The sequence below is a fragment of the Gobius niger genome (assembly GCF_951799975.1).
Source record: "Gobius niger genome assembly, chromosome: 6".
NCBI lineage: Eukaryota > Metazoa > Chordata > Actinopteri > Gobiiformes > Gobiidae > Gobius > Gobius niger.
The window spans coordinates 38,026,346-38,044,343 of NC_136857.1; the positions used below are offsets into that span (position 1 = coordinate 38,026,346).

Sequence of the window (17,998 nt, forward strand, 5' to 3'; positions counted from 1 at the left end):
GAGAAACTCACACAGCAGAGGCACCATGCAGCAGTTCCTCCTTCAGCCACAGGGAAACTCACACAGCAGAGACACCATGCAGCAGTTCCTCCTTCAGCCACAGGGAAACTCACACAGCAGAGACACCATGCAGCAGTTCCTCCTTCAGCCACAGGGAAACTCACACAGCAGAGACACCATGCAGCAGTTCCTTCATCAGCCACAGGGAAACTCACACAGTAGAGGTGACATAAATGTGTTTTCATATATTTTCAGTGATAAAATCTAAACAATGTTCAGAGACCGGTTTAAATGTTTGGTTTTATTTTGTGACATATTAGTTCCAAAGATTTGCTGAGAGGGATTTTAGATAGACCAAGTATTGAAAAAAGTTAGTGTTCACCTCATTCCGGAGGTTCGCGTGGGCGGCGCCTTGAATTGTCCCGCCCTAAAGGTCAGACGTTGTTAAAGTTTAGTCCCTTTGTCTGCACAGCCCTGTGTATGTTTGTCCCGTCTTTAGCCGCTGCGTCTCCCACACAGGAAATGACCATATTTGGATTACAGCGTCGTCTCGGTCACAGCCTTTCCTGCTACACGTGGATTCATTCATTCATTTTATTTCGAGCAAACAGAGCAGAACAAAACAAAGAGTGCACAATAGTAAGAATAACTTGTACAACGATGCTTGAAACTGAGTGGGGAGGAGTTAAACTTATTGAACCTCGATCTGCAAAACAAGGTGTGCAAACAAAATGGCGGCTTCAATTACAGATGTGCTCAAACCTGAACCTTTCTTTTTGAATGATAATGGGTGGTTCAGCTTAACGACTGGCTCCACTCTCCCCTGACAGCCGATTCAACTCACCAGGACAGACGCCACCCTGGAAAGAAACGTCCAAATGGTTTCTCTGACCATTATTTGGAAGTGAGTGGATTCACACACCTGCCACGTTCATCTGACGGCTGAAAGTCCTTTCATCGGAATATTGTCTTCACTTTGGGAGACACAAGTTCTAAAATGGAATCAACAAAACCTGATTCAAAGATCACAAATGTAAACGGCTCAAAACACAGTGAAGAGGGAACAGTTCAAATGTCGAAAGTCTTTTATTCTGAAGCGTTTCCCTGACTCAGCGCTCCGTCCTGGACCTCGGTGTGAGCCTGGACCTCGGTGAGAGCCTGGACCTCGGTGTGAGTCTGGACCTCGGTGTGACTCTGGACCTCGGTGTGACTCTGGACCTCGGTGTGACTCTGGACCTCGGTGTGAGTCTGGACCTCGGTGTGAGTCTGGACCTCGGTGTGAGTCTGGACCTCGGTGTGAGTCTGGACCTCGGTGAGAGCCTGGACCTCGGTGAGAGCCTGGACGTGCCTCTTCAGATGCTAAAGTCTTTTATTCTGAAGCGTTTCCCTGACTCAGCGCTCCGTCCTGGACCTCGGTGTGACTCTGGACCTCGGTGTGAGCCTGGACCTCGGTGTGAGCCTGGACCTCGGTGAGAGCCTGGACCTCGGTGTGAGTCTGGACGTGCCTCTTCAGGTGCTCGCTCCTCGTGAAGCCCCTGGTGCAGAGGGGGCAGCTGAAAGGCCGGACGCCCGTGTGCACTCGCGTGTGCCTGACCAGCTGTGCCTTGGAGGAGAAGTGGGCGTGGCACACGGAGCAGCTGAAGGGTTTCTCGCCCGAGTGCATGGCGGCGTGCGTGAGCAGGTGGCCCCTCTGCGAGAACATCTTCCCGCACACGGAGCACCTGTAGGGCGTGTCTCCGCGGTGCACGGCCGTGTGGCTCTGCAGCGAGCCCTTTCGGGTGAAGCGCTTCCCGCACACGGAGCAGCTGAAAGGTTTCTCCCCCGTGTGGACGACCATGTGCCTCTTCAAGTCGCCGAAGATCTTCCCGCAGACGGCACATTGTTTCAGCGGGCGGGCGCCTCTTTGCGTCACGTCTAAGCCTGGGCAAAAAAGACACAAATTTACGTTGCAATGTTTTTGGGACTTTCTCGATGACGAACGTCAGAAATATGGTGCGGTTCACGTTCACACCTCTTTTATCTAAACAACATTCTACATGCAGAGCTCCTCTGCAGCCTGTGGGGGCGCTGTATGAAAACCTTCTACAGGAAAAACAGTGAGCAAGAAACACGCTTCTCTGACTGGTCGATTAAACTCCACTTCCTGTTCCGTCTTTTGTTTACAAAATGGAGCTGGATCAGACCTGGATCAGACTGTGACTGTGTTGGTTTTTCTTTACGCACTTTTTAAAGGGGCTAGATGAAAGTTGGCCATTTTATACTCACTACTGCCACCTCAGGTCATACGTGTAACTGCAGTTTCTATATTAAGCTCGTGCATGACGGCACTTCTGACCTGAACAAGTTTCTGAGTGACAGTGCAGGGTTTTAGAGGCAGTTGTGGTGAACAGGTCTGAGCTCATTCTACACATGAGGACATGTAGCAGGGTTGCCAGGTCCGCGGTTAAACCGCGGAATTGGGCGTTTTTTAAAGCCATTCCGCGGGTGAAAAAAACTGTCCGCGTTTTTTTGCCTTTCTGTAATCAATGTTGAATTGATCAAAATCACTATTTCGAAGGCAAATCCAAGGCTCTGTAAGCTGCTCTTTCAATAAGGGAGGGGAGTAGGGTCATCGTAGGAGCACATGGGCTCTGTTCACTAGTAAACAATATTGAAAATTCCAGCCGCGCCGTATGTCCGCGGGTTTTCCGCGGTTTTCAGATATTTTTGGGCGGGTTTGGCTGCCCAGACCTGGCAACCCTGACATGTAGGAACATGTAGGGGGAGGAAAATACATGATCTTAACATTTCTAAACTCCGTATAGTCCCTTTAATATGACAGTGACTGACTACGCTCAGAACAGTAGTAGTAAAGGTAGTAAAGGTAGTGAAGGTAGTGAAGGTAGTGAAGGTAGCCAAGGTAGCCAAGGTATTAAGGTAGTAAAGGTAGTGAAGGTAGTGAAGGTAGTAAAGGTAGTAAAGGTAGTGAAGGTAGTAAAGGTAGTAAAGGTAGTCAAGGTAGCCAATGTAGTCAAGGTAGTGAAGGTAGTGAAGGTAGTGAAGGTAGTAAAGGTAGTAAAGGTAGCCAAGGTAGCCAAGGTAGCCAAGGTAGCCAAGGTAGCCAAGGTAGCCAAGGTAGCCAAGGTAGTCAAGGTAGCCAAGGTAGTCAAGGTAGTCAAGGTAGCCAATGTAGTCAAGGTAGTGAAGGTAGTGAAGGTAGTGAAGGTAGTGAAGGTAGTGAAGGTAGTAAAGGTAGCCAAGGTAGCCAAGGTAGCCAAGGTAGCCAAGGTAGCCAAGGTAGCCAAGGTAGTCAAGGTAGCCAAGGTAGTCAAGGTAGTCAAGGTAGCCAAGGTAGCCAAGGTAGTCAAGGTAGCGAAGGTAGCGAAGGTATCAAAGGTAGTAAAGGTAGCAAAGGTAGTGAAGGTAGCCAAGGTAGCCAAGGTAGTCAAGGTAGTCAAGGTAGCCAAGGTAGTCAAGGTAGTCAAGGTAGTCAAGGTAGCCAAGGTAGCCAAGGTAGTCAAGGTAGCCAAGGTAGCCAAGGTAGTCAAGGTAGCCAAGGTAGTCAAGGTAGTCAAGGTAGTCAAGGTAGCGAAGGTAGCAAAGGTAGTAAAGGTAGTAAAGGTAGTGAAGGTAGCCAAGGTGGCCAAGGTGGTCAAGGTAGCCAAGGTAGCGAAGGTATCAAAGGTAGTAAAGGTAGAAAAGGTAGTAAAGGTAGTAAAGGTAGTGAAGGTAGTCAAGGTAGCCAAGGTAGCCAAGGTGGTCAAGGTAGTCAAGGTAGTCAAGGTAGCCAAGGTAGCCAAGGTAGCCAAGGTGGTCAAGGTAGTCAAGGTAGCCAAGGTAGCCAAGGTAGTCAAGGTAGCCAAGGTAGCCAAGGTAGCCAAGGTAGTCAAGGTAGCCAAGGTAGCCAAGGTAGCCAAGGTAGCCAAGGTAGTCAAGGTAGCCAAGGTAGCCAAGGTAGCCAAGGTAGCCAAGGTAGCCAAGGTAGCGAAGGTAGCCAAGGTGGTCAAGGTAGCCAAGGTAGCCAAGGTAGTCAAGGTAGCCAAGGTGGTCAAGGTAGCGAAGGTAGCCAAGGTAGCCAAGGTAGTCAAGGTAGCCAAGGTAGCCAAGGTAGCCAAGGTAGTCAAGGTAGTCAAGGTAGCGAAGGTAGTCAAGGTAGCCAAGGTGGTCAAGGTGGTCAAGGTAGCCAAGGTAGCAAAGGTATTAAGGTAGTAAAGGTAGTGAAGGTATTAAGGTAGTAAAGGTAGTAAAGGTAGTGAAGGTAGTGAAGGTAGTAAAGGTAGTAAAGGTAGTGAAGGTAGTGAAGGTAGTAAAGGTAGTAAAGGTAGTGAAGGTAGTGAAGGTAGTGAAGGTAGTAAAGGTAGTGAAGGTAGTGAAGGTAGTGAAGGTAGTGAAGGTAGTAAAGGTAATGAAGGTAGTAAAGGTAGTAAAGGTAGTAAAGGTAGTGAAGGTAGTGAAGGTAGTAAAGGTAGTAAAGGTAGTGAAGGTAGTGAAGGTAGTGAAGGTAGTGAAGGTAGTGAAGGTAGTGAAGGTAGTAAAGGTAGTGAAGGTAGTAAAGGTAGTAAAGGTAGTAAAGGTAGTAAAGGTAGTAAAGGTAGTGAAGGTAGTGAAGGTAGTGAAGGTAGTGAAGGTAGTAAAGGTAGTAAAGGTAGTAAAGGTAGTGAAGGTAGTGAAGGTAGTGAAGGTAGTGAAGGTAGTGAAGGTAGTAAAGGTAGTAAAGGTAGTGAAGGTAGTGAAGGTAGTGAAGGTAGTAAAGGTAGTAAAGGTAGTAAACATGATCTGATCAGGGCTTTGCTCTCTGACTCTGGCGCTGCTCATGTCTCATATTTACGAGTCGTTAACTGTTCGCTCTAACGTCTCTGCACAAGTGTTTTCATTTACATTCAGTAATGAATGTGGTGATCGTCTCCGCTCTGTTCTGTCTTTGTGTTACTTGTTTGTAACGCACAACGTCCTACAACTTTCACTTCCTGCTTTTGTTCCGCTCTCTGGCTGATCCGCTTCAGAGTTCGTTTGAACCGAGACCCACGTTTTCAGCCGGACCAGGGTTCGTTTCTTTGGCCCGGATCAGAGTCCATCTGCGCGTTCACAACACCTCAAACGAACGGATCAAGAAGGGGCTGTGAATGAGACCTTAGTGTTTTCACGTAAATGTAATTTAACTTTAGCCGAGATTTAGTCCACTAAATTTAAGATGAATTGAACTTTTGAGAATGAATGAATGTAAAAAGCACTTTGTAACTTTGTGATGTCTGTGAAAGGTGCTATAAAAATATATAAAATAATATAAAAAATTAAAATCTTCTTCTTCATATCCTGTTCCTTTACATGATTAATATACTTTATTGAAACCATATTGGTCTTTTGTCACTCATACTCCACAAGCTCCATGAACAACCTCATCTTCTGAGTACAGTCATAAACTCATAACCCTAATCTAGCGCACAAACATATACAGTGTTACATTATTATTGGATTTAACAAAGGCTTAAAAATCCTCATAAGTTTAATTCAGGACTCTGATGTAGTCGATATATTGCTCACCTCCAGTTATGTCGCTGCTTCCAGGTGAAAGTTTGTCTCCGGACGTTTCCAAACATCGCAGCTCATTCTGTGGGTAAAAGTCGGGCGGATCCGCCTCGTCAGAGTTTTCAGCGTCGAAGAAGCTCTCGCCGAGTCCTGGTTTATGGTCGTCAGGATCTGAAAAGTGCTGATGTTCCCACGAAGAGCACGGACTTTTGACTAAGATAAACTCCTCGCTCTCCTGTTTCAGACTGAGGGCAGCCTCCTCTTCTTCTTCCTCCTCTTTTGTCTTAACACCTAAAGACACAAACACATCATTAAAACTTTGTAAATACTGTGAATGATGAATTATCTGTTTTTAATGCTTTAAAGGGATATTTCAGGATTTTTGACATAGGGCCTCGTTTCCTCGTTATCCAGAGTGTTGCTGATTTCTGGAGATTTTTTTTTCTTTGTAGTTGCGATCATTCATGTGATGCAGGTCAGTTATTTTCCAAACATGATTCTATGGACACAGACATTTATATGGTTAGTCTGGTGTTATAAGTGATTTGCCTCAGGTGCTCTGTGGAGCGGGTCACACTGTTTTTAATGCAGGCTAGCTGATACCATAGAAATGCACTAGCCTAGCACTAGCCTAGCGCCACGAAACTCTTCAAACATAAGAACTGCATGAATTACAAAAAATAAATATCTCCAGAAATCAGCAACACTCTGGAGAACTAGGAAATGTCAAATATATTTGATTTAAAAATTGAGTTGGTCAAATCGATTCATATTTTCCCCCCCCAATTTTTTTTTAATGTATGTATTTATTTGTATTTTACCTCTCTGCCCTCTCTTAAGAGGAAGAAGGTCCTGCTGTACAAATGTACCTCAGGATTTGTTGTTGTTTTATTGCTTAATCCAAAAACAGTATAAATAATTTGGATGTTTAACAATCTTTGTTGCTCAGTGACTTTTCAGTTAGAGAAAGGGTTTGGTATTGGTCTAGTAACGAGCTTGGTAGCTTCTATCTTCACCTGGTTTGGAGCTAGAGAGGAGGAGAGGCTAAATGCTAACGCCGTCTGTGTTTACGTGACTGAGGACACACGTGAAGACCAGACAGGTACACATGAACTCGTCTAGATAAGAACAGATCTCAGTATGGAAAAACGGTGGCCTATTCCTTTAAATGCGGGGGTGAAATGCAGATTCTGAAATTCTGAAATATCCCTTTTTGGGGGGAAATCGCCCAGCTCTAGGCCCTACGTCAAAATCCTGAAATATCCCTTTAATGTTTTTAATTTAACACTTTCCAAGTGACTTCCTGTTGGAAAACTATATCAATAAAAATGTCCCTCTTTCTTGTTCACCAAAAAAGTGGGAAATCAGGAAGAATTTTGGGGGAAATTGCAGAAAAAAATGTGGAAAAAGAAAAAATAGGAATGATAATAGTAGTAAAAAAATGATAATAATAATATAGTTTTTGCTTTTAGTATTAAAAGTCAAAACTCTTTTAGCAGACACGCTTTGATGGGTCTGGGGCCACATTTGGGAATCAGTGGATCAGACCAACCCACATTGTACATGTTTTAACTTTTAAACAAAGAAAGCGTCATTTACGAACCCAGACCCGTCTCTCCTGCTCCGGTGCGCGGCTTCAGCGCCTCCTCCAGGACCTCCTGTCTCCTCTGGTTCTCCTCTTTGGAGCGGCACAGTTCCTCCTCATACTCCGCTATGGTCCTCTCCACCAGCTCAAAGATCTCCTCCGCGGCCGCGCTCAGCCGCTCCGTCACCAGAGCTCTCAGAGTCTGGCTCCTTCTGGACATTTTCAGTCTTGTTTTTAGCATTAGCTTTAGCTTTAGCACCGGAGCTAACCGGAAGCTAACGCCGGGGGAACTCTCCGCCTGAAGCGCGGGTTTTAGGAGCTTTAATCCAGTGAAACTCCTCTCAGGCGGTGAACAGATCCCGCTCTCCTTCAGTTTCAGTGATAAATGTCGATATTTATTCACAAAGGGTTGAAAAAGCGAAACGAACGTGAGGCGGACAGACGTTAGTCCCGCTGCGCGTGCACCCCGTGTGGACCAGAGCGGCCACTACACTTCCGGAAGCGAAACAAACGTAAATCATTTTATTCAAGTAGAAATCAAAATAAATAAATTAGTTAATAACAATAATCATAATAATAATAAAAATAATAATAACAATAATAATAATAATATAAAATAATAATAGTAAAAAATATGATAATAATAAAAGTAATACTATGTACTCTCTGATGCTCTCATGAGAAGTCTAATGTACGAATTTATTCATTGTTTAGTCTCGTAAACTTGGACTCAAGTCATAAAACTATCTTACCCTCTTAACTCCCGCGATAACTGAGCACATTTTCTCCAGTTTGGCATTACCAGAGTATATGAACTTGTTGAAAAAGGCTTCTAAATAAAATAAACAGAGATATTGGCTTTTTTCGGCATTACATCAGCTGTTACATGGGTCAACCTCTAATTAATAATAATAATAATGATAATAATGATAATGCTTTACACTTGTATTGCGCTTTACAAGCCTGTGTTACCAAGTTTCTCACGCGCTGCACTGTCGTCATCATTCATTCACGCCGTACTCGGTGAAACAATGGGAGCAGTTGCTAATGACGCCTTGTTCCTTCGGTCTTTGTCTCCGCTCTTCGGAAAACCACGATCTTCCTTTTTACAAAATACGTGTGTTCAGCGGTGACGTCACAGCTCGACTTCCGGGTTCACAGATGTGCGAGAAACGACAAAAAACTCTTTAAAACCACAATCAGTATTTGTGAAACTCAACAGAGAGTTACTGAACAGACTTATTTATCAGAGCCATGAGCCAAACATGCTGAACCTACTGCTATAAAAGTCAGATTTAGCAAAATCGTTACGTCCGGGTTAGAGGAGATAAATGCTAACGCAGCTATGCTAACCCCGGAAGAACCGACTTTAGTAAATAATCGTTTTTTTTAGCAGCAGGTGCGGAATTTTTGCCCTTCAATCACGGCCATCGGAAATTGTAGAAAAACCCCCACACCCACATCTGGAGACGGCCCCGGGCGCCAGAAGCAGACGACAAACAATGTTGCACAGCTGTATAATGGTAATAAAAACAATAATAAAACATACAGCTCAAAGTCACTTTACAATTTCATGCCATTATTCATTCAGTCCAGTTTTTTTTTTTAGCTTATTTCTTGGTAAACATCACTATTTCGAAAGACAAGATCTCAAATCCAAGGCGAGTAAAGCAGCGTTTTCAGTCAGAGAGGCAGAGAGGGCGGGTTCTCAGCATCGCAGGAGCACGTGGGCTCTGTGAAGTTCAACCAGGGGCCCAGAAGTCCGATAATAACGTCCGATAATGACTTTTTGGGGGCGGGTTTGAACCTGGCAACACGTCCTCCGACCATCACCAGCCACTCACTCACACTTTACAGTCCCCACAAATAAACGATACATATCCAACCGTTAAAGGCCCAGTCACTGTGCGTACACACAGCTACAGCCCCTTTAACTTTACCCACCGGTGTTGGTCATTGTTCGTTTCCCGATTGTAAACATGTTCTTGGTTTTTCCGTTGTTTCACCGTCACATTTGTGGCTCTAGTGCGTTTGTGTGTGAGTGCGTGACATTTGTGTATAGTGTGGCGTTTACATGCGACAGGTTGGCGTTTGTGTATAGCGTGGTGTCTGCGTGTGGTAGCGTGAGGTCTGCGTGTGTCAGCGTGGCGTCTGCGTGTGGAAGCCTGCTGTCTGCGTGTGGAAGCCTGGCGTCTGCGTGTGGAAGCCTGGCGTCTGCGTGTGGAAGCCTGGCGTCTGCGTGTGGAAGCCTGGCGTCTGCGTGTGGAAGCCTGGCGTCTGCGTGTGGAAGCCTGGCGTCTGCGTGTGGAAGCCTGGCGTCTGCGTGTGGAAGCCTGGCGTCTGCGTGCGTCAGCCTGCTGTCTGCGTGTGTCAGCGTGGCGTCTGCGTGTGTCAGCGTGGTGTCTGCATGTGTCAGCGTGGCATCTGCGTGTGGAAGCCTGGTGTCTGCGTGTGTCAGCGGGGTGTTTGCGTGTGGAAGTCTGGTGTCTGCGTGTGGAATCCTGGCGTCTGCGTGCATCAGCCTGCTGTCTGCGTGTGTCAGCGTGGCATCTGCGTGTGGAAGTCTGGTGTCTGCGTGTGGAATCCTGGCGTCTGCGTGCATCAGCCTGCTGTCTGCGTGTGTCAGCGTGGCATCTGCGTGTGGAAGCCTGGTGTCTGCGTGTGTCAGCGTGGTGTTTGCGTGTGGAAGTCTGGTGTCTGCGTGTGGAAGCCTGGCGTCTGCGTGTGGAAGCCTGGCGTCTGCGTATGGAAGCCTGGCGTCTGCGTGTGGAAGCCTGGCGTCTGCGTGTGGAAGCCTGGCGTCTGCGTGTGGAAGCCTGGCGTCTGCGTGTGGAAGCCTGCCGTCTGCGTGTGGAAGCCTGCCGTCTGCGTGTGTCAGCGCGCCGTCTGCGTGTGGAAGCCTGCCGTCTGCGTGTGTCAGCCTGGCGTCTGCGTGTGGAAGCCTGGCATCTGCGTGTGGAAGCCTGGTGTCTGCGTGTGGAAGCCTGGTGTTTGCGTGCATCAGCCTGCCGTCTGCGTGTGGTAGCGTGAGGTCTGCGTTCATCAGCCTGCCGTCTGTGGGTGGAAGCCTGGTGTTTGCGTGCATCAGCCGGCTGTCTGCGTGCGTCAGCGTGGCGTCTGCATGTGGAAGCATGGTGTTTGCGTTCATCAGCCGGCTGTCTGCGTGTGGTAGCGTGAGGTCTGCGTGTGTCAGCCTGCCGTCTGCGTGCATCAGCGTGAGGTCTGCGTGTGGTAGCGTGAGGTCTGCGTGTGTCAGCCTGGCATCTGCATGCATTAGCGTGAGGTCTGCGTGCATCAGCCTTGCATCTGCGTGCTCCAGCAGGTGCTTCTGCAGCCGCTCCCTCCGCATGTATGCGCAGGCGCAGTGTGGACACCTGAAAGGCCTCTCCCCGGTGTGTGACATCATGTGCACCTTCAGGTTGCCCTTCTGCGTGAAGCGCTTGCTGCAGACGGAGCACCTGAATGGTTTGACCTTGTTGTGCGTGGCCATGTGCAGCGTTAGCGAACTCTTCCGCGCGAAGCCCTTCCGGCAGATCCGACACTGGGCCGACACCTCCCCCGTGTGCAGGGCCAGGTGGCACTTCAGCGAGTCCTCGCGCGGGAACCTGCGCTCGCAGATCGGACACTCGTAGACCTTCCTCAGGAAGTGGATGTTCATGTGGCGCCGTAAGGCTGAGTAACTGCGCCATAGCTTCCCACAGATCTGACAGGGGATCATCGCCGAGCCCTCGCCGTCTGCTGCCGGAGCAGGGACGCCTCTCTGCAGATCCAAACCCTGGACCACCGGACTTTCCTGTGAAGGGTTTTCCACGGTCTTCACCTCCTGGTGAGAGTCTGCGTGCTCGGCCTCTGGCTCGTCGTCAATGGGCGGCTGCCAGCTGAAGTTTGCCATGAACATCTCGGGTTTGATTTGGGAGAATCCCAGATCAGGAGTGAGCGCCAACTCCGGCGCCCACAGGTTGGGCTCTTCTTTGATTTCAGGGCAGATTCTGGGGCAGTCGGCGGGTTCCTGCTTCACTGCCGGAGCTTCCTCTTCCTCCTTCTCTTCTTCTTCCTTATCAGCATCGTCATCACCACCGTCATCATCATCATCACCTGGATCTGCTGCAGGAGGCTTTAAATCTGAGGGTGAAAACAAAGTAAACAGTTTACTACATAGGCCTGATGAGGGAGGAGCCCATTTAATATTGTTACTTTATTTCACTGAGCTGCAGCCGATATTTACTACAATTATTGGACAAAAACGTTTCTGAAACAATTAAAATAAAATACAAATTTCAACAAAACTTCTGGATCATGTTTTAACATTGACGTCGTTAACACATCGAGTGTCAAAAACGGAAAACCTTCCCATGGAAAGATCGAAACAGTTGAGATTTGAACATTTCTCTGAGTTTTTAAACGGTTAAAATCGGTCCAAGGACGACTGAGAAACATCCTGTTAAAGTCTTCAATCAATGTTTAACAATCCAGGCCATTTTTCATGATGTTTGTAGCACCACAGCGTATTCAATGTTATAGCCATGGACACAGGCTGTGGCTCGTTTGAAAGCTGAGACACTTTTATTCTTGGTTCCTGAGAAATCCAAGCTAGTTTGATCAAAGATCTTCTAGATTCGGAAAATAAATGTAGTCAACCTTTTAACCTCCCCTTTAACAGAGCACATTTTCCCCAGTTCAGCTTCACCCAAATCTAAAAGGTATTGTTGCTGTTTCTGTGGCTCTTTTGTGGCTCTTTTTTTGCCTCCTCATCTCTTTTCAATCGTGTTTTTGTCGTCCTTTTGTTGTCGCTCTTCTGTTGTATTTTCACCCTCGTTTTCGTCACTGTTTTGACGCTTTGATCAAGAAGCTTTTAGATTTAGGTAAAGCCGAACTGGAGAAAATGTGCTCGGTTCCGGCGGGGGTCGACATCTTAACTCCCGCCTGAACCGAGAGCATTTTCACCAGTTTGGATTTACCCAAATCCTGTAGGCCAGTGTAACACCTCATTTGAAAGCTAAGATCTACAAAACTCATCTAAATGGATCTTTTTCCTCACGTCATCAGATTTTTTCCATCTTTATTTTGGGGGGGGGGGGGGTATTCAACTCATTTTGTAGCTTTTTTGTCATTTTATTGTAATTTTTTGTCTTTTTTAATTTCATTTTTGTCACATTTGTCATTTTTTCGTCACATTTTTGTCATTTTTTCGTCGCATTTTTGTCACAATTTTGTCATTTTTTCGTCACATTTTTGTCATTTTTTCGTCACATTTTTGTCGCATTTTTGTCATTTTTTCGTCACAATTTTGTCATTTTTTCGTCACATTTTTGTCATTTTTTCGTCACATTTTTGTCATTTTTTCGTCACATTTTTGTCGCATTTTTGTCATTTTTTCGTCACAATTTTGTCATTTTTTCGTCACAATTTTGTCATTTTTTCGTCACATTTTTGTCGCATTTTTGTCATTTTTCCGTCACATTTTTGGTCAAAGTTTTCTCACTTTTTTATCACATCTTCATCATTGTTTTTGTCTCAGTTCTGTCACTATTTTCACACCTTTTTTTTGAAGCTTTTGGATTGGGGTAAAGCCAAACTGGGGAAAATGTGCTCGGTTCAGGTGGGAGTTAAGGGGTTAAGAAGTTAAAGACATTTGAGGCCTTCGTTTTCACGCGAGGACCAGTGAACCTGCCCCGCGGCTGCTCAGCCAAACCCCCCCAGGAGCTCTGCAGGAGGGAAGGGCATCTGAAGCAGTTAATATGTAGAGGTAAATAGATGAGGCGCTCTCACCTAATCTGTGGAGCCGGACCTGCGGACTCAGCACCTCCTCCAGGAGCTGCTGCCTCCTCTGGTTCTCCTCTTTGGAGCGGCACAGCTCCTCCTCGTACTCCGCTATGGTCCTCTCCACCAGGCGGAAGATCTCCTCCGCCGCCGCGCTCAGCCGCTCCGTCACCAGAGCCCTCAGTCTCCCGCTGCTTCTGGACATGTTCACAGCCCGCGTTAGCTTTAGCCCCGTCGAGCTACAACCCGGAAACAAACAAAGGCACAAACTTCTTGTCGCCGCACGATCCGATGCGGAAGTGAAATCCGTCCGTGAAACGCCGTCGCTCCGTTTTTCAACAAACTCAGACGTGTTTAACATCCATAACCCGAGTTGAAGTGATGTAAGAACAACTGTCGCTCGTTAAATGATTGTTATGACGAGTAAGTAAAGAAGCAAGAGCTCAACAGTCACGCCCACTTCCGGTCACGAGCCGGGGTCCAGTAGGCAGACCAAAGAAATGACAGAAATGCCTTTTTTTGGACCCCTTTTCCCCCAGGTCTGGACCGGGACTGAAAAACGGCCCTGACTCTGACCAGCCCGACCCGAATGAATGCGGCACATTTTAACCTCATGTCCCAAGGGAATTTTATGTAAAAGCATTCAAATTAAACTGGGAATACATTTTCTCATTAACCCCTTAACTCCCACCTGAACCGAGCACATTTTCTCCAGTTTGGCTTTACCCCAATCCAAAAGCTTCTGGGGGGAAAAGCTGTGAAAATAGCAACAAAACTGAGACGAAAACAATGATGGAAATGTGACAAAAAAGTGAGAAAACGTTGACAAAAAAGTGACGAAGAATTGATGAAAAAGTGGCAAAAAAGTCACAAAAAATGTCACAAGAAATTGACAAAAAATTTGACAAAATATGACAAAAAAATTACAAAAATTAGACAAAAATGTGATAAAAAAAAAGTGATAAAAATGTGACAAAAAATGACAAAAATGTGACAAAAAAATGACAAAAATGTTACAAAAAAATGACAAAAAAGTGACAAAAAATGACAAAAATGTGACAAAAAATGACAAAAATGTGACCAAAAAAAGACAAAAAAGTGACCAAAAAAAGACAAAAAAGTGATAAAAAATGACAAAAAGTGATAAAAAAATTTGACGAAAATTTGATAAAAAATTGATAAAAATTTGACCAAAAAAATGACAAAATGTGACAAAATGACAAAAAAAAAGACAAAAAATTAACTAAAAATTGACAAAAAAATGACCAAAATTTGTCAAAAAAAATTGACGAAAAAAGGACAAAAATGTGACAAAAAAGTTACAAAAATGAGTTGAATACCCAACAAAAAAATGATGGAAAAAAAAATCTGATGACGTGAGGAAAAAGATCCTCTCGGTTCAGGCGGGAGTTCAGAGGTTAAGCACACGTTGACCTATTTGCAAATGTAGGATATATGATTGAAAATTGTATTAATTCTGTCTAAACGACTGCAATAGTAGTAAAAGTGAAGCGTCCCGGCCTCTAATGTTACACTTTTTTTTTGCAGTGCTGTGTGACTCAACATTCCTTCTATGCTTTAAATGTATTTTTTCATATTTAATCAACATTTGTTTAATTTAAGGCCTTCATCCCCACTGCTGTCAGTCAACAAGACTGGAAAGTCACATGTGCAATAACCCCTTTACAAAACACACACAATAATCCCTGTGTTTAAATCACTTCCCTGCGTCACTTTATCAGCACTTGCTCTATGATTAAACCTGCACTGCTAACACTGACTATAGCTTTTTTTGTTATAGTCTGTTTATTTATTATTTACTGTTTATACGTTTTGTCCCCACAGAGTCCTTGGTAGTCATCGTACATAAGAAACCACCATTTTACTATTTCTTTGTTTTTTGTTTATTTTTCCTCACATTTCCTGCCTATTTGCTCCCCCTGAGCTGAATGTAACCAGTACATTTCTCCATTGTGAGATCAATAAAGGCTTATCTTACCGTATCTTCAAAATACATCTGACTCAGTCCTGCTACACGAACACATGACCCCATCGTCAACAAAAGGTTACATTAGTGTGATGTTCTCTCATTCACTTTTAATATATTTGTCAATATGTCTACTGAAACTGGGTTTGTCAAAAGCCTAGTTTTAGTTGAACAAAATCAAGGTCCAACTTTATTACTGTCCCAAAGGAAGCACAGCATCATGAGAGACCATCAGTAGAAGATCAGATAAAACCTACAACGTCCCACCAACGTTAATAATGTCATAAAGGTGCTTTTGCTCAAAGGTTTTTGACCGTAGTTCCATTTTAACGAGTGGCAATGATTAACAACATAAATAAACAAAACCCACAGTTCTGATCCAGGGCCGGACTGGGACTGAAAACCAGCCCTGGACTCTGACCAGCCTGGCCCAAATCAGCGTAATTGTGACTTCCACAAATACATATTTTAACCTCTGACCCCCCGCCTTAACAATAACGAGTGCTTTTTCCCTCAGGTCGACTTTTTATTATTGTTTTTTTGATTGGCATCATCAGCAAAAAGAGCGGGAAAGGCGGTCGTGGAAACAGAAGCAAAATCGTGAATATAAATAATAAATAATAATGGTCCCAAAATTGAACCTTGTGGCACACCATACTCCACGGAACTCCTTTTAGATTCATGTTTTTTTATACTGGGCTTTACCCAAATCTAAAAGCTTCTCGACTGGAGAGCAACAATGTAACGCCTCATTTGAAAGCTAAGACCTACAAAAGTGATGGAAACTTTTCGTCACGTCGCCACATTTTTGTCATATTTTTGTTGTTTTTTTAATCATTTTTTCTATCATTTTTTGTTGTGTTTTTCTCACGTTTTGTAGGGTTTTTTTCCGTGTTTTTCTCATGTTTTTGTTGACTTTTCATCCTTTTTCTTGCTATTTTGATGCTTTTCTTTTTAGCTTTTAGATTTGGGTAAAGCTGGGTTGAGGCGGGACCGGTGGCCCCTCTGTGCTCTTCCAGAATGGACACATGGCCAGTCCGCCCCTGGTATAACCTGTGTTTGTCGACCGTCCACAGTTTGTGTGTCGATGTGTCCGCACTGGAGACTCTGACGCTTCAGTGGAAACATCTCCAGCAGAGCCGACCAGAGGAGCTCGAAAAATCTGACAATTGCAGCCAGAAAATTGCAGCAAAATGTAGCAACAACAATCCTTCCATCTTGAACAGTACAAAGTGTTGGTATACGAGTGTTACTGCAGAAACTGTCCCAGAAGTCGTGACTCGAGTTCTGCTGGAGATGTTTCCATTGAAGCGTCAGAGTCTCCAGTGCGGACACATCGATACACAAACTGTGGACGGTCCACAAACACAGATCAGAACTGTGGGCTTTATTTATTTATGTTGTTAATCATTGCCACTCGTTGAAGCTACACTGCGTAGAATTTTACCCCAAAAATAAAATTGAAATTCAAGCTTTTATTTTACGACAGATATTTTCAGCATTGAAAAATACCTCAAACAAACATGTGATTTCTCTGTGAGCGGCTCAGCTCTCCTAAGACATGACATGACTTTACCGGGAGTGGGGACGTCTCCAGCTCGTCTCCATGGAGATGTCGACTAAAGTCAGCAGAATTATAGATTTAACCCCTTAACTCCCACCTGAACCGAGCACATTTTCTCCAGTTTAGCTTTACCCCAATCCAAAAGCTTTTGGAAAATAGCGACAAAACTGAGACGAAAAACAATGATGGAAATGTGACAAAAAAGTGACGAGAAATGGATGAAAAAGTGGCAAAAATGTCAAAAAAATGTTACAAGAAATTGACAAAAAATGGTCGAAAAAATGATAAAAAATTGGCAAAAAAATGACAAAAATGTGATAAAAATTTGATAAAAAATTGACAGAAATGTGACAAAATGTGACAAAAAATAACAAAAATATGATAAAAATTTGACAAAAAAATGACAAAAAAGTTACAAAAATGAGTTGAATACCCAACAAAAAAATGATGGAAAAAAAATCTGACGTGAGGAAAAAGATCCTCTCGGTTCAGGCGGGAGTTAAGAGGTTAAGGCGAGACACTGCAGGCGAATAGGGAAACAATTTAAATGTACAGATATCAATTTGAAACTGTTGCTGTGGCATAAATGTGAGAAAAAAAAATACATCGCAAGTTTTCTGTCATTTTATCTTTTCATATAAGAACAAGGTGTTTTATGCCTAAAAATGCCCCAAATTTCCCATCTTTTCGGCGACGAAATCTGAATAATGGATAGAGCTACATTCAAATTCATGGTTTCATTTTATTGATGAATGAGTTACCAAGACGTTTTCAGAGGGGATTTTGGATTCCTTTTTTAGTTTTAAAATAAACTGTTTTTTAGTGGAAAAATTTGTAAAAATGTATTTTTATTTTTTATTTTTTGACATTCAAAACTCAATAAATGGGGATTAACCTCTTAACTCCCGCCTGAACGAGAGCATTTTCTCCAGTTCAGCTTTACCCAAATCCTGTAGGCCAGTGTAACACCTCATTTGAAAGCTAAGACCTACAAACCTAAATTGATCTTTTTCCTCACGTCATCAGATTGTTTTTCATCACTTTTTTTGTTGGGCAGTCGTCTCATTTTTGTCAAATTTCCGTGACTTTTTGTCACTTTTTCGTCAAATCTTTGCATTTTTTTGTCAAATTCTTATCACTTTTTCGTCCATTTGTTCTCAATTTTTCGTCAAATTTTTCTCACTTTTTTGTCAAATTTCTGTCCACTTTTGCCATTTTTTTTGTACATTTTTTGTCACTTTTTCGTCAATTTTTTCTCACTTTTTTTCACATTTTCATCCTTGTTTTCGTTTCAGTTTTGTTGCTATTTTCACACCTTTTTTCCAGAAGCTTTTGGATTGGGGTAAAGCTGGAGAAAATGTGCTCGGTTCGGGTTCGGGTTAAATAATAAAAAATCTTCCAAGTAATGTTCAGTCCAAGGCCGACTGACGTGGACATAGTGTCGCCACAATGACAGAAAAATGTGTTTTGAGTAAAAGGCCCTTGAAATTGTGTTCTCCCATATAAGTCTATGGGGGAACATTGAATCAGCGCAATATTTACACATGTTTTTGTGAAGATTAGGCATATTTTCTGTTTCCGGGTGAAAACTTGTATG

General features: G+C 44.1%; 2 protein-coding genes across 5 annotated transcripts in view; both read right to left on the reverse strand.

The window, feature by feature from the left end:
* Positions 1 to 1,084: 1,084 nt before the first annotated feature.
* The window catches only part of LOC306964228 (uncharacterized protein), a 60,524-nt gene continuing 43,610 nt past the window's right edge, over positions 1,085 to 17,998 (reverse strand). For all 4 annotated transcript variants that reach the window (XM_079558202.1, XM_079558199.1, XM_079558200.1 and 1 more), the window contains 4 exons: positions 7,109 to 7,181; positions 5,521 to 5,796; positions 1,448 to 1,920; positions 1,085 to 1,308 (listed from right to left, as the gene is read on the reverse strand). In XM_079558202.1, the coding sequence (XP_079414328.1) occupies positions 1,087 to 1,308; positions 1,448 to 1,920; positions 5,521 to 5,796; positions 7,109 to 7,181 (1,044 nt within the window). In that variant the 3' untranslated portion in view covers positions 1,085 to 1,086. The remainder of the gene's footprint in view (positions 1,309 to 1,447; positions 1,921 to 5,520; positions 5,797 to 7,108; positions 7,182 to 17,998) is intronic.
* On the reverse strand, positions 9,099 to 13,256 carry LOC306964343 (uncharacterized protein; the record flags this gene model as incomplete). The annotated part of the gene is made up of 2 exons (XM_079558335.1): positions 12,860 to 13,256; positions 9,099 to 11,212 (listed from the first exon to the last, which is right to left on the reverse strand). Exons 1-2 carry the CDS (start codon positions 13,209 to 13,211, stop codon positions 9,099 to 9,101), a joined length of 2,466 nt encoding a protein of 821 aa, XP_079414461.1. The 5' UTR covers positions 13,212 to 13,256.